The sequence below is a fragment of the Rhincodon typus genome, chromosome 6 (assembly GCF_021869965.1).
Source record: "Rhincodon typus isolate 14 chromosome 6, sRhiTyp1.1, whole genome shotgun sequence".
In the NCBI taxonomy this organism is placed as follows: Eukaryota; Metazoa; Chordata; class Chondrichthyes; order Orectolobiformes; family Rhincodontidae; genus Rhincodon; species Rhincodon typus.
In genome coordinates this window covers 98,037,586-98,050,968 of record NC_063337.1, presented here as the reverse complement: position 1 = coordinate 98,050,968, position 13,383 = coordinate 98,037,586, and the positions used below count along the sequence as shown (strand labels likewise).

The 13,383-nt window shown below is 39.6% G+C and overlaps 1 protein-coding gene across 1 annotated transcript in view; it reads left to right on the top strand.

The window, feature by feature from the left end:
- The window catches only part of myo16 (myosin XVI), a 301,066-nt gene that overhangs the window by 164,723 nt on the left and 122,960 nt on the right, over positions 1-13,383 (top strand). Inside the window, exons 15-19 of the mRNA XM_048598425.1 lie at positions 4,056-4,295; positions 5,230-5,341; positions 7,691-7,808; positions 10,725-10,796; positions 10,900-11,041. Of these exons, the coding sequence (XP_048454382.1) occupies positions 4,056-4,295; positions 5,230-5,341; positions 7,691-7,808; positions 10,725-10,796; positions 10,900-11,041 (684 nt within the window). The remainder of the gene's footprint in view (positions 1-4,055; positions 4,296-5,229; positions 5,342-7,690; positions 7,809-10,724; positions 10,797-10,899; positions 11,042-13,383) is intronic.

Here is a 13,383-nt window from a genome sequence, read left to right as displayed (position 1 = left end):
ACACCTTGTTATCTCAGATTCTCCATCATCTGCAGTTCCTACTATCTCTGGTTTTAATTATGGTATGGTTCTGAAAACCATGTCTTCGATAAAGTAACCATTAACTTCCTACACTTTGTAAAAGTTTTATGTGTTACGTCACATTAGCTATATTTGAATTTGCAGATGCACCTAGGAATTTCCTTACATGCCTGTATTGTCTCTCTCCTGGGCTCAAGTTTACCTTTCAAATGGAGTAGTCAAGCAAGCTCCCTCTCCTCCTGTTCGCTGATAAATCTGTCAATGGATTTTTTAACCACTACTCACTACAAGCCTACGTTCAGTGATTGTTATAGGCAATGGGTTCCTTCACTCACTTCCACTGCAGGATCAGATTTATTGGTAATCGTATGAAAATGATCACAGCCTTCTGCTCACTGTGTAAGCTGATGCCAAAATAGGGCCCCTCAAATCATTAGGGACATGAATTAATGGAAAGGCTCAAGATTGCCACATCTGATCCTGGAAGGAGAAGCTGTCTTAAAATTTGGAGCAACAGATAACAGCTTCTTTGCAGTAAACACATGAGCCATATTCTCCACAAATAAGATGCTGCCATTAGGCAAAAAAAGACCCTGCAAGCCTCACAGCTGCTCTGACCGTGCTCTGGTCTCTTGCAGCATGATATGCTGTGGGTAGCAGACTGCAGTACAACTGAATTGCTCAGCTTGAGCCCAGCCTCTGACTCTCATGTATATATGTAGACACCAGGTGCTGTAATAAATGTTCATTGAAAACTTCAGTAATAAGTAACCTATGTCTTGCCATTGTGTTACTGGAGCTAACATAAATATCACAGCATTGCAGATCTACGGTAAATCACATCACATCATAGCTTGGGTGGATTGGGTAATCTGGGCCTGTATTCTCTAGAGTTTTGGAGAAAGAGAGGTGATCTCAGTGAAATTGGTAACAGTGGAAACACAGGGTAGATATTTCCCCTGGTTGGGAATATGTCAACACATTTTAGCTTTTCTCACTGAGGAAAGCATAATGGAAACAGTCAATTTCAGTTGCATCCCCATGGCAATGTTCCTACTGCATCTCCGTGACAACCACATCACCTCTTCGCATGCTGTTTGAATTTTTTTTTCTTTCTAAAGACTGTTTTTTTTTCCCCATTTCAGACTTGATGAGTGAAAGATGAAAAGCTTTGATTTTGTGTCTCTTTTTTTTAACATTACACAATGTCATGCGTTTTCCTGTTTCCTACGGGATTACAACTAAAATTTAAAGTGCCTGAGTTGTGCTTGGGAATGAGAGTGGTGAAGTGCACCATCAGCTGACAGTATGATAGGTATGGACAGGCTATGATAGAGTCGTTTAGTAGAACAGAACCTGAATACTGCTGAAAAAAAAATTTGTCAAGGCTTTTTATCTCGCACTCATCAGAAAATCTTGCAAGAATACTAATTTCTGTGGAAAATTGCATGTGGTAATATATAGTGCCCTGCTCTTTGCAGCATAAAAAGAAACATGTACAAACTCTGTGCCTGTTCCAACTCAACAAAACAGGCACCAACCACAATCTGGTTCATTTCTAAAGACAATGTCTTAACTAATCAAAGTTGATATGCCTGGTTTAAAATTTAATTCTAAAAGGTGATAATATTGTCACTAAATACCATTTCCATTAACATGACTCATGTTGAGAGTGCAAAAGTGGAACAAGAGTTTTCTTCAAACTTAAATTTCACTTGGAGATATTTCATGGGCATTTGTTTCAGTTTATTGACGTTACATCATCGTTATTTACGGAACTAGCTTAATTAGCTTAACTTGTGGAACCAACTTTTCGTCAAACAGCTAAATACGCTGGATGAATACATGGATGATTATTGGGAGGATGGGTATATAGGGGAGAGAGATTAAGCCTACATACTATATTGTGGCAGAAACAATTATGTGTTCTTACATTCATGCTTTGGTGTTAGTTCCTACTGGTGCCCAGTGTTGTCCCATCTCTGTGGTACATTGCTGAACTTGCTCATTTTCTGTGTAACATAAAGGACCTTGTCTGTGATCACTCTCAACAGGCCACAAAGTTCAGCAAAGGTGCTGAGTTCAGACTCCACTGCATAAAAGCAGAGTGTTACACATGATCTTCACCACATGAAACTGAGCCACATCCAGCAAAATTCATGTGCACTGCTCACTTTAATTGCAAGCCAATTTCAAGACAAAATAACACTTAGACCAATGACTATTATTGGCTTGCAAAGTGGGGATGAACAACAGGGCAGCCTCTCATCCAAGTCGCAAAAGTAAACCACTCTCAACTCATTGCCTCTCGTTGGATAACACATGTGCTGACTAAAACCTGAAGAGCTATCTAACCTTAGCCTTGTCCCAGTGACTACTGCTTTTTCCCTAATGATTAAGAAGACAAATAGTGTGTAGGTACTTGAAAATGGGATCAACTGAAAATGTGAAACATACAATCAGATGGAAAACCAAGCATTTATTCAGCAACCAAAAAGATGAAATACTGCAACATTAACAAAGTCTAAAAGCACTTTGCACTAAACAGCAGAGGCATGCCACATAACCAAAAGAATGTTAAACAATTAAACAAAATCCAAACCCTTGCTCCTAACCTCCAAGCGAGATTATGATAGCTTCTCTCTGACTTCCCCATCTCAGTCCTACATTGTTCTGTCACTCTGTCCAATACATCACTCCAAATCCATGTCTTGATCTCATCCTTCATCCCCAGACAGCAGTAGATCCAGATTTCAACACCCAGAATATCCCACCTTTGTTGTCTCTAGTTGCGAAAGGCAAAGCTTGCCACAATGATGTGGGACCCTGTATCTAGGCTATCCTGTAAGACCTGGCCAGAGCAATCAAAGCATCTTAAGGAGTTCTATGGTCTTCCACTCCGACTCAAGTGAAAGTATGAGTCGTATTGTATCTTCATTCTGCAGTTAGTCTGAAGGTTTCATAAATGTGTTGTGAGGCCTCCCTGTATGCACTGAGGACTTTGAAAGGGGAATCTGTGAGTTCTCCCCCACTGTATGGCTTCCTCACAGCAGTTTCCAGGATATTGAGCATTGAACTCCAAAATCTAGCATGAATGGTTATGTATAATTTGAACATTGATGGATGAAAGCCTTTTTTTGTTGATGAACTCTGCAGTGAGTGACAGCATGCTCTCAAAACAATGTTACTGCAGTTTATGGAGCCGTGCATTTGGGGAAGTCAGCACTGGGGGATAATCCCACTGTTTGAGCTGCTTGATGCTCCTCTTTATGGCAGGGAGAGAAAATGAACCGGAGAAGATGTCATCAGTGACATTCCAGATGCAGTTATGGATCGAGGATTGGGAATTGCTTCCCAAGTACCCATTTGCTTCTTGAAAAGAGCTGCTGAAATAAAGTAGTCAGGGCAGCTGTAACTTGAAGGCCCTCTGGTATGGGCGAGACGCTCATTCATTTTGTCCTGCTTCAGCAGATGACACTGTTCGTTCATGTAAAAAAGGATTGCTAAGCCTGTAGATGTGGAGTCTGCTCATTCTCCTCTGTCTTCTTGGAATTTTTTTTTACTTGCTGCTTGTCCCTTTGAAGGCAGTGCAGAAGCTGCTGGTGACTGCTGTTTTGCTGAGTTTGCTGACAGTATTGTAGTTGCTCTAACCTTTGGCATTGGCTTCACATCTGAGGCAAAGCCACAAGGACTCCAGCCGCAGCAACATCCATGTGAGATGTGTCAGTAGAAATCTCTGTGGAATATCAGAAACATAACACCGTTTCGTTAACAGTGTTCCTGTCAACACAGAGTTGATTCCATTTTCCAAGCAGGGGGCAGTAAAACTCTGCAACCAGTAATTTTCCATCTATTAATGCTATTGGTTGATGGTATATTTTTGTTTTGGAGTGTCATTTGGGAACTTGGAATGCATCTCCAAATATAGCTAGAATAACATCAACATGGATAATTTTGAACAACACTTATTAAAGCAAAATAAGTTATAAAATAAGTATACTGTTATTGCATGGCACACTTGTATCTTACTGCAGATTCTCACCAACAGTTAGAATCAATACTTGGCAAAACCTTGTTGAAAGATGTGACAGTATTCTGATAAGTTCACAAATGATTCTTCTTCCAGCCAGAGTTTACACCTACTGCTTAGAGAAATCTCGTCTTGTCTCTCATCCACCTAACCAGTGCAATTTTCATATTTTCTACCTGATGATTGATGGTCTGTCAACTGAGGAGAAGTGTTCTCTGTACCTCAGCAATCCTTCTGTCCACAGGTAGGTGCTAGAATCTTCCTGAATAGTCTTAGATCCTATTCCATATTAAATAACAGATCCTAGAGTCCTGCTTATGATGAGTTAATAGATGCTCAATTTATTCCAGTAATTTTTGTATCTGATAATGCAAAGTGTAACAGATAGAAGTGAATTGTGTACCTATACCCAAAAGAGAAAGAAATTTTTTGATTCACTGCACTCCAGAAGTTTATGCTTCAATCTAAGGCTGTGGTTGATCAGCATTCCAAATCAAGGATTTAGATTAAACTTGAAGCATCTGTTTAATAGAGTGTTGAGTAACACGGTGGCTCAGTGGTTAACACTACTGCTTCACAGCGCCGCGAGGGACCCAGGTTCAAACCCATTCTTGGGCAACTGTCTGTGTGGAGTTTGCATATTCTCTGTGTGGGTTTCCTCAGAGTGCTCCAGGTTCCTCCCACAATCGAAAGATGTGCAGGTTAGATGGATTGGCCATGCTAAATTGCCTATCCTGTCCAGGGATGTGTAGGCTCGGTAAGTTAGCCATGGGAAATGCAAGGTTACAGGGCGGGGGGGAGGGTTAAGTCTGGGTACGATGCTCGTTGAAGGATTGGTATAGACTGAATGGCCTGCTTCCACACTGTAGGGATTCTATGGTACTACATGCAATCTACCTCTCTACAGATCCTTCAGCAAGATTGTGCTCCATTCTACAGACCTGAAGCCTCAAAATCAGCAGGGAAACAGGAAAATATATCAAATTCAGGGTCAAAAATGCCTTTTTGATGTTTCTATTATTGAAGTAAATTTGAACTGTCCAGCTGGGGGAGTAGTTTTCCCTGAAGAATAATATTCTCATGTCCTACATGTAGTGTGAGCAGCAGATGTTCAGAAGCAGTAAAGCATCAGTTGTTCTTATTTAATCAACTGAATTAACTGTCCTGTTCTGCACCAGGTATATGAACCGAAATTCACAAGATGAGGTAACAGCAGCCGAAACAGTTCAAAATAGGGACAAGTTTCTTGCTGTAAAGCAAGCTTTAAGAAACTTAGGTTTCAACAACCTGGTAAGATGCATCAAGTTCTGAACTTTCATTTTACATGCTTCCAGAATTTCGACAACTCAGAATGAATTACAAGTTTTTTGATGTATTAATGTAGGCTATTTGAAAATTATTGTACTTCTTTCAATTTAACTCCCTTTCTTTGTCAATTCAAAATAACGAGGTGCAACTAGTATGTGTAAATACCAGAAATAGAATTGAATCACCAGAAATTATAATTTTATTTACCCATTTCCATTTTAATTCAAACCACTTTCTGCCTTTTCTGCTTGTAAGTAAGTATGGGCACAATCTTCTACAGTTCTGGGACTATTATTGGAACGTAGTGGGGAAATCAGATCTGTTCTATAGGCTTGAAGATAGATGTATATTTCCAGATGTTACATTGATACATGGTTCCAATATTATTGAGATACAATATTGTAACCTACATATCTTTGAGCATATCCAGAATGCTACAGGACTCACTACTGCACTACAGTCAAGTACTGAGCAAGAATGTATCTATTCACAGCCCATGTTGATATCTGTGAAATGCATTTTAAAAAGGGCAAGACAGTGTATGGCCATTGGTGAAAAAAAAAATCTGGCTTTCTTGACTTTGGGTGATTTATTGGGGAGTGACAGACACACACTGTCTCTCCTTCCAGGGATCCGAATGGTTCTCCCTGCATTATTTACACCCACAAACTGTTCTGGTTCGCAGGAACCAATCAGGAGGTTGTTGTTGACCAATGAGCTTTGGCATCCATGACTGGACACAAATGCCCAAACCAATCAAAACTACCTGTCGTTATTCAAATCTTACTTTGTACACGTACCCTGGAGCCATCCTTTTGAACCTTCCCCACATTACTTGCAAAAAAAAATAATGTAAATATGACTTAAAATAGGTTCAATAACTTGCTTTTTAAAAATACTGCAGTTCCTTCTCCAGGCCTTTCTTGTGAAATAGTCCCTTTCCTAATTCAGTCCACAATCATAAAACAAAATAAAATGATGTGGGTCTTTACAATGCAGATGGCACAAATTTAACTGCCTCATGCAATGCAATGAATGAGCACTGGACGTACCTGGCACTTGTCATTCTTGCCAAGTATTCATGCCGCATAGGTGGCAGTCAATGACCATCTCCAACAGGAGAGAATCTAACCATTAGCCACTAATGTTCAATGGTATTGTCATCAATGGGGAGGCGATAGCCTAGTGGTATTATCACTGGACTGTTAATCCAGAGACCCAGATAATGTTCTGTGGACCTGGATTTGAATCCCGCCATGGCAAATGGTGGAGTTTGAATTCAATAAATATTTGGAATTAAGACTCTAATGATGACCATGAATCCATTGTCAATTGTCGGGGGAAAACCCATCTGGTTCACTAATGTCCTTAAGGGAAGGAAGCTGCTATCCTTACCTGGTCTGGCCTACATTTGACTCCAAACCTGCAGCAATGTGGTTGACTTTGAACTGCCCTCTGGGCAATTAGGGATGGGCAATAAATGCTGCCTAGCCAGCAACTACTACATCCTGTGAATGAATAAAGAAAAATCACAGAATTCCCCATGCTGGAAGGAAACAGCAGCTGCTCTATCACACAGTGAGTCTTAGGGCTCAGCTTCTTACCCTCGGTTAAGCCCCAAATGTACACATTCTCTTCTTGGTAGCTCTGAATGTCAATCTCCTTAGGTGTGAACTCCTAATATTATTTCACAATCCTTTAATCCAAAACTTCATCTCCTTGTTTTAATCACATCAACCCCATGCATGTTCAAGTCTTGTTAATGCATTAGACAACTGCAGTTACGTTGTACCATTGTTTGTGATAATGTTGCTACCAGTCTCTTAAAGACCCAGAGTTTTAGCTGGCTTACTCTTAAAATTTACAATTGACCTCTTCTTACCTCTGTATGATGTTATGAGGTTAGTTATTCACAATTTACAGTTCATGTGTATAGATTTGGAGTTTTACCATCTTTGTAAATTTACAGTTTAGAAAGGTCTTATCCTACATACACAGAAAACTTTGTAATGATGCCTTTCTATGTGGATATTTATTTTCTGTAACTTCCTTTGAAAGTGGTTGCTGCAAGTCAAGGTAACACTTGTTAATCTATTAACAATTTTCTGTTCACAAGTTTTGAAATTAGTCATTAAGATTGAGAAATGCTACCAGTAATAATAAAATTCACTATTAAAACAACTGGTTACTCAGTAAATTATAGCACTATGTTTAAAATATTCCTGATTGACGATACAATGTTTACAACTGATCATTAAATGTCATGTTACAACTTACCAGGAAAATAGGTTCACAGATAATTGAAACAACCCTTTGCATTTTTTTATTCAGGAAGTTGACAACCTGTTTCTGATTCTGTCTGCGATTTTGCTTCTTGGGGATATCCAGTTTTTGGCTGTGACAGATACTGAGATAGCTTATGTGTCAGATGCGCAATTGGTGGAACAAGGTCAGTGTGCTTGAGAACAAACCGTTTGTTGCCTATACTGTCTGTGAAAGTGCCTGGATGAGAGAAATGCTGAAATTCATCATCAGATGGAGCTAGCACATCACTAAACACTGCACCATGACAATGTCTCTGTTTTCTACTGGAGTAGAAACTTCTCGTATTTTCCATCCCAGTTGATTTTGGTCTAACCCAGTAGCAACCTCTGCCAGTTATTGTAATAGTTATTACCTGTACATAAGTAAATTGCATATTTTTATGGGAATAGATTGTATAGTTACGTTGGTACTTGTGGGTAATAATGTAGGACTTACTCCATGAATATCACTGTTCTCACTGAATGGGAACCCTCATGGAAACCAGAACAACTGTGGATGCTGTAAATCAGAAACAAAAGCAGAAATGGCTGGAAGAGCTCAGCAGGTCTGGCAGCTTCTGTAGAGAGAAATCAGAGTTCAAGTTTCGGGTCAAGTGACCCTTCCTCAGCACAGGGTTCCTCAGAACACTCGACCTGAACCGTTAACTCTGGTTTCTCTCCACAGATGCTGCCAGACCTGCTGAGCTTTTCCAGCCATTTCTGCTTTTGCTCCATGGAAACCTGCTGATTTACCTCTAATATTTTGTTTCAAGGCCTTGAGGACACTGTTGGTGCTCGATGTTGTAATTCAATGCGGAGTATAATTTGGAAATTGAGACACACAAGTCCAGCATTTTTGATTCCTGATAGAGATAGCTAGAACTGCCGATGCTGGAGTCAGAGCCAATACAGTGTGAAGCTGGAGGAACACAGCAGGTCAGGCGGCATCAGAGGGGCAGGAGAGTCAATGTTTCAGGCCTGGAACCTTCATTAGGACTCTCGACTCACCTTCATTCCCCTGCGCCCACACATCAATGAATTCCGTTCACAGCTGGATGTTGAACTCTTTTTCCTCCATCTCCGCACCTATTTCTTTAACCACGAGTCTAACCCACCCTCTGCCAGGCCCTTCAACTGCCTCCAACAAGCCTCATCCTCCCGGGCACCACCCCACGGCCTCCTACTCTCCCTCAACCTCTTCATCTCCAACTGCCGTCGCGACATCGATTGCCTCAACCTCTCCACCCCTCTCACCCACTCCAACCTCTTCCCCCACGGAATGCTCTCTGCTCCCTGGTCTCCAACCCTAACCCGCATATGGGGGGAGGTGCCAACTCTCTAACACCTCCTCCTACCGCCCCTTCGATTGTGAACCCGTCCCTGATCACCAGACCAATCATGATGAAGGGTCCAGGCCCGAAATGTTGACTTTCCTGCCCCTCTGACACTGCCTGACCTGCTGTGTTCCCCCAGGTCCGTACTGTGTTGTCTGATCGTACTCCTGCTGATCAAAGCTTTGGATCTGGAATCCTAATTTTCAAACCTAACCATAACCCTTTCATGAAGCTCTCTATGGAAATTATAAGAGAAAAAAATGCTGGCAGCACTTTTGCTTTGTTGTGGTCGAGAAAAGCACTACATCACATCCTCACTATGAGTTAAAAAAAATATAATTTGCTGTTTGTTTTATGAAGTTGGCCAATACTTTTTATGTTGGAGAATGCAGTTAGTAATTGTGTTACAGAAATTTGAATTTTGTATTCTGCGAGTTATGACTGATGGGTTTCTGCCAGATTGTATAATGCTACATGACTTACTCAGCTCTGCACCAGGAGAACTGGATTTTACACTTTTCCATCGACAGGTTCAAAAGTGAAGTGTGGGGGTGTCCATGAAATGCAGAGGGTGCCCTTCTCCACTTGGCCCCAAAGCATTGGGGGTGATGCTAAGCCCTTAATTGGCCTTATCCCACTGCCATTGGAGCGATGAAACAATAGTACAGGCTGTTGGGATGTAATGTACCATGCAAGGTTGGAGGTTTTGAGGCAGAAAAGGTCCAGGCCAAGTAGCCACAAGGCCTAACACACCCCTCCCTCCTACCCTTGCTAACTTGGCACTCAGCAAGATCCTACGCACTTATCCGAATCCTGATCCAATGCTGTACGTCTGCCCACTGGCAGCTCTTTGAGGTGAGGCTTCATGATCCAGAAGAGTGCAAGATGCCCTGGATGGGTTCCCCTCTTGCAGACAGGTTCCCCATCCCTGTCATTTTAGCCCAGGGGAGGGGACTGGGGTTGGATGCTAAACCTGGCAACCGATACAGTTTACCACAGGATATTTGATGAGACATGTCTTTTAACAAACAGAATGCTTCAATGCTTATAGCAAAAAGGCACTGCAAGATTATGAATTCCACAGCCAGATGCAGTTTAAGGATCTTCCTCACCAGCATCAGCAAATTTACTTATCCAGCCACTACCAAACACTAACTGGCTGATACTTTTCCCCTAAGCTAACAACTAAATCCAATTCTTAACATATTCAAGGTAACGAGTGAGAGGTTGGGTCAGAATCATTGAAATTAATTGCAGGAAAGCATTAAAAAAAAGACCTTCATCTCATCACCCTCTTGATTTCGAAGCTGGCTGCACTGAATATAGGGACCAGAGTAGGGTATTTACCCTCAAGCCTGTTCTGCCATTCACTGAGATTGTAGCTGATCTCTGCTGTGATTGCATTTAACTATCTCTAATTCATATCTCTCCACTTTGTAACTTGACAACTAATTCACCCTACACTTCAATCATTCACTTTGCACAGGTCTTCTGAGAGAGAGAATTCCAAATTTCCATCCTAAGGGATTATGGGCACAGCTATAATTGGTTACTCTACTCCAATCTTTCATGGTGCATTACATCCCAACAGGTTGCATTACTGTGTCATAGCTTCAATGGAAAATGCATGAGATTTTGCGTGTAGTTTTTAATTTTGCTTAACTGCCTCCACTATGAAATGACCATAACTGAGCTGGTATATTGCATTTAAAGTATGCTATTTTTCAGTGGCTGGCATTCTTCAAGTGTCACCTGATGACCTCAATTCAGCCTTAACATCTGATGTTCAGTGTTTTAAAGGTAAGTTTCATATTATGCAGGACATTTTAAAAATTATTTTGTAATGTTTTATAAACTTAAATATTAACAGCCTAACTTATTATTTCTTTACTTTCTACTATAGGGGATATGATTTTGAAGAGACACACTGTGGATGTTGCAAACTTTTATCGGGACCTTCTGGCAAAGTCCCTTTATAGTCGTCTTTTTAGCTTCTTGGTGAACAATGTAAATAATTACCTACAGAGTCAGGATGATGGGGAAGGGTAAGTGTCATTGCTCATGTTTGATACTTCCGAGTTCATTCCTCAACCTTTGAAATCAAAATTGCAAGTTATTTTTTCCATCTCAATTAACAAAGAATTTAAGAAAAGAAACTGATCTCTTACAGCTTCATCTGCGGTGAACTTCAGACTATGCTGTCATAATCCCGTCTCCTTATCTCTCAAACACAACTAGATTTAGGGTTCAATAAAACCAGGTGTAGAGCTGGATGAACACAGCAGGCCAAGCAGCATCAGAGGAGCAGGAAAGCTGACGTTTCGGGTTTAGACCCTTCTTCAGAAAATTATTATCTCAATGCTACTATCTCAATAGATTTAGGATTCAGCTAGGTATAGTTAAAATGCTACTTCAGGGATAATGTGGTACTGTGATCATGTCCGCACCTCTGGGCCAGGAGGTCTGAGTTCAAGACTCAACTGCTCCAAAGATGCATAATTACAACTCTGAACAGTTTGGTTAGAAAATATCTACAATCCTACGTCAGTCCTAGAGGTCATCATTGCTAGTATAGTATTAATTTGTCAATAATGTTACTTATCTATAATAAACATTTATGGTTATTTTTCTTGATAATTATCTGTGAATGAGACTGACATGGCCATATTTTGTCCTAATTATTGATGTCCAGGAAACTGGAACCTCTATGTTATGGGAATGAAGTCACACATAGATCAAAGTGAGTAGTGATAGCAGATCTTCTTCCCTGTAGGTCATTAATGAACGATGTCAGTAGTTATAACACTTCAGCAGTATTCAAGAACGTAACTAGTTGCATACATTATATTTGGGTTGGGTTTCTGCATATCCAATTTATCTCAGAGTATTGGATGAATTACTCCAGTTTTAAATCCAAATATTTATTTAGAGAACTTAGAACATTATCAAAGTTTCACACGCATGTGTCTTTGCTTGTTTCTATCAGAATACTGTATGTGTGTATGTGTGTATGTGTGTTTGTGTGTTTGTGGAGTCAAATACAAGGAACTTTCACCCCACCCACAAGTTAAAGCAATCAAGCGATGTAAAAAGAATCAGTCACCAGGCTAGCAAAACAAGCACAGGTTAAAACCAAACCATTAAATGTTATAACAATCAAATTAGAGTGCCATTTAAGCAGTGCTAATTTTTTTGAAATAAATTTGCCATCTGTCATAATGGTTAGGTTATAATAATCTCTAATCTACAGTTTGTGAATTAAAGCACAGAAATCAGATTAAAGCCAGTTATTTTGTTAATTACAATTTAATCAATGTTTGGCCTTATAATTCTTTCTATGTTACCTCCTTGGTTAAATTTATAGAATGTAAATTCTTGAATAAAAACAATAACAACTGTAACTTCTTTTTAAAAATGCTTACCTACAAAAGCAATGGATAAGTTCTTTCAAAGTTTAGTGCAAGTTTTCATAGTTAAGATTAAGACATATACAATTGAAGAGTTTAAATTTGCTTATTTGTTTTCTTCTTTACCAGATATCTTGAGCATGGTGAGGACATTGGGAGGAGGGGTAAAAGAGAAAAATAAGGTTTGGGGGGGAAAGAGGAGGGAAGTCAAGTGTTACCAAGTGTTATCATGTCCTTCCAGTCCCTCACTGTATTTTTCTCTTTTATTTGGATTGTATTAAACTCTCCTTCAGTTGTCACCAGCTGCTGTTTTATGAATGTATGATTTGAACCAATCAGTCTTTGTAACATTTGTATATTCAAAGATGTATGGTTTTAAATGTGACGACAAAATATATTCTAAAGGTATTTTTAATAATCCACTCTGATAGATATGAACAGGCTGAATATTTTGTTATTTTGAGAGTATTTTCAGTCACATTTTGTGTAAACATAACCCTTATTAATTTATACAAATGGTTGAGATGAAATCCTACCATGGATATTGGCACATTAATGGGTAAATGTATTTGAATATCACTCTTGACGTTGTTATAGAACAGGATCTAATTGTGTAAAATTTAGCCCATTTTAAATATCTATTGAAATCAATGGAAAAGAAATTTTGGGTGATGTATGAGATGAATAACCAATGGACTATTCCCAGCTCCATGTAACAGGCTGCAATGAATTTCTCTACCAATATTGTTAACATATAGGACAAAGGATTTCATTTGATTTGGTAACACAGTTGATATTGTATGGCACAAATTACTTGTGCCTCATTATACAATTTAACAAATCCCAGAAGCTTTGATCAGAATTTGATCTTGATTTTTTTGAAATATATTGTGTCTGGGGCAGGCAGCTGCCAATTGAGTCTCTTTAGATAATGAAGGAAAATTTCTTTTAAGCACAAATAAGTATGCCATATAAATCTG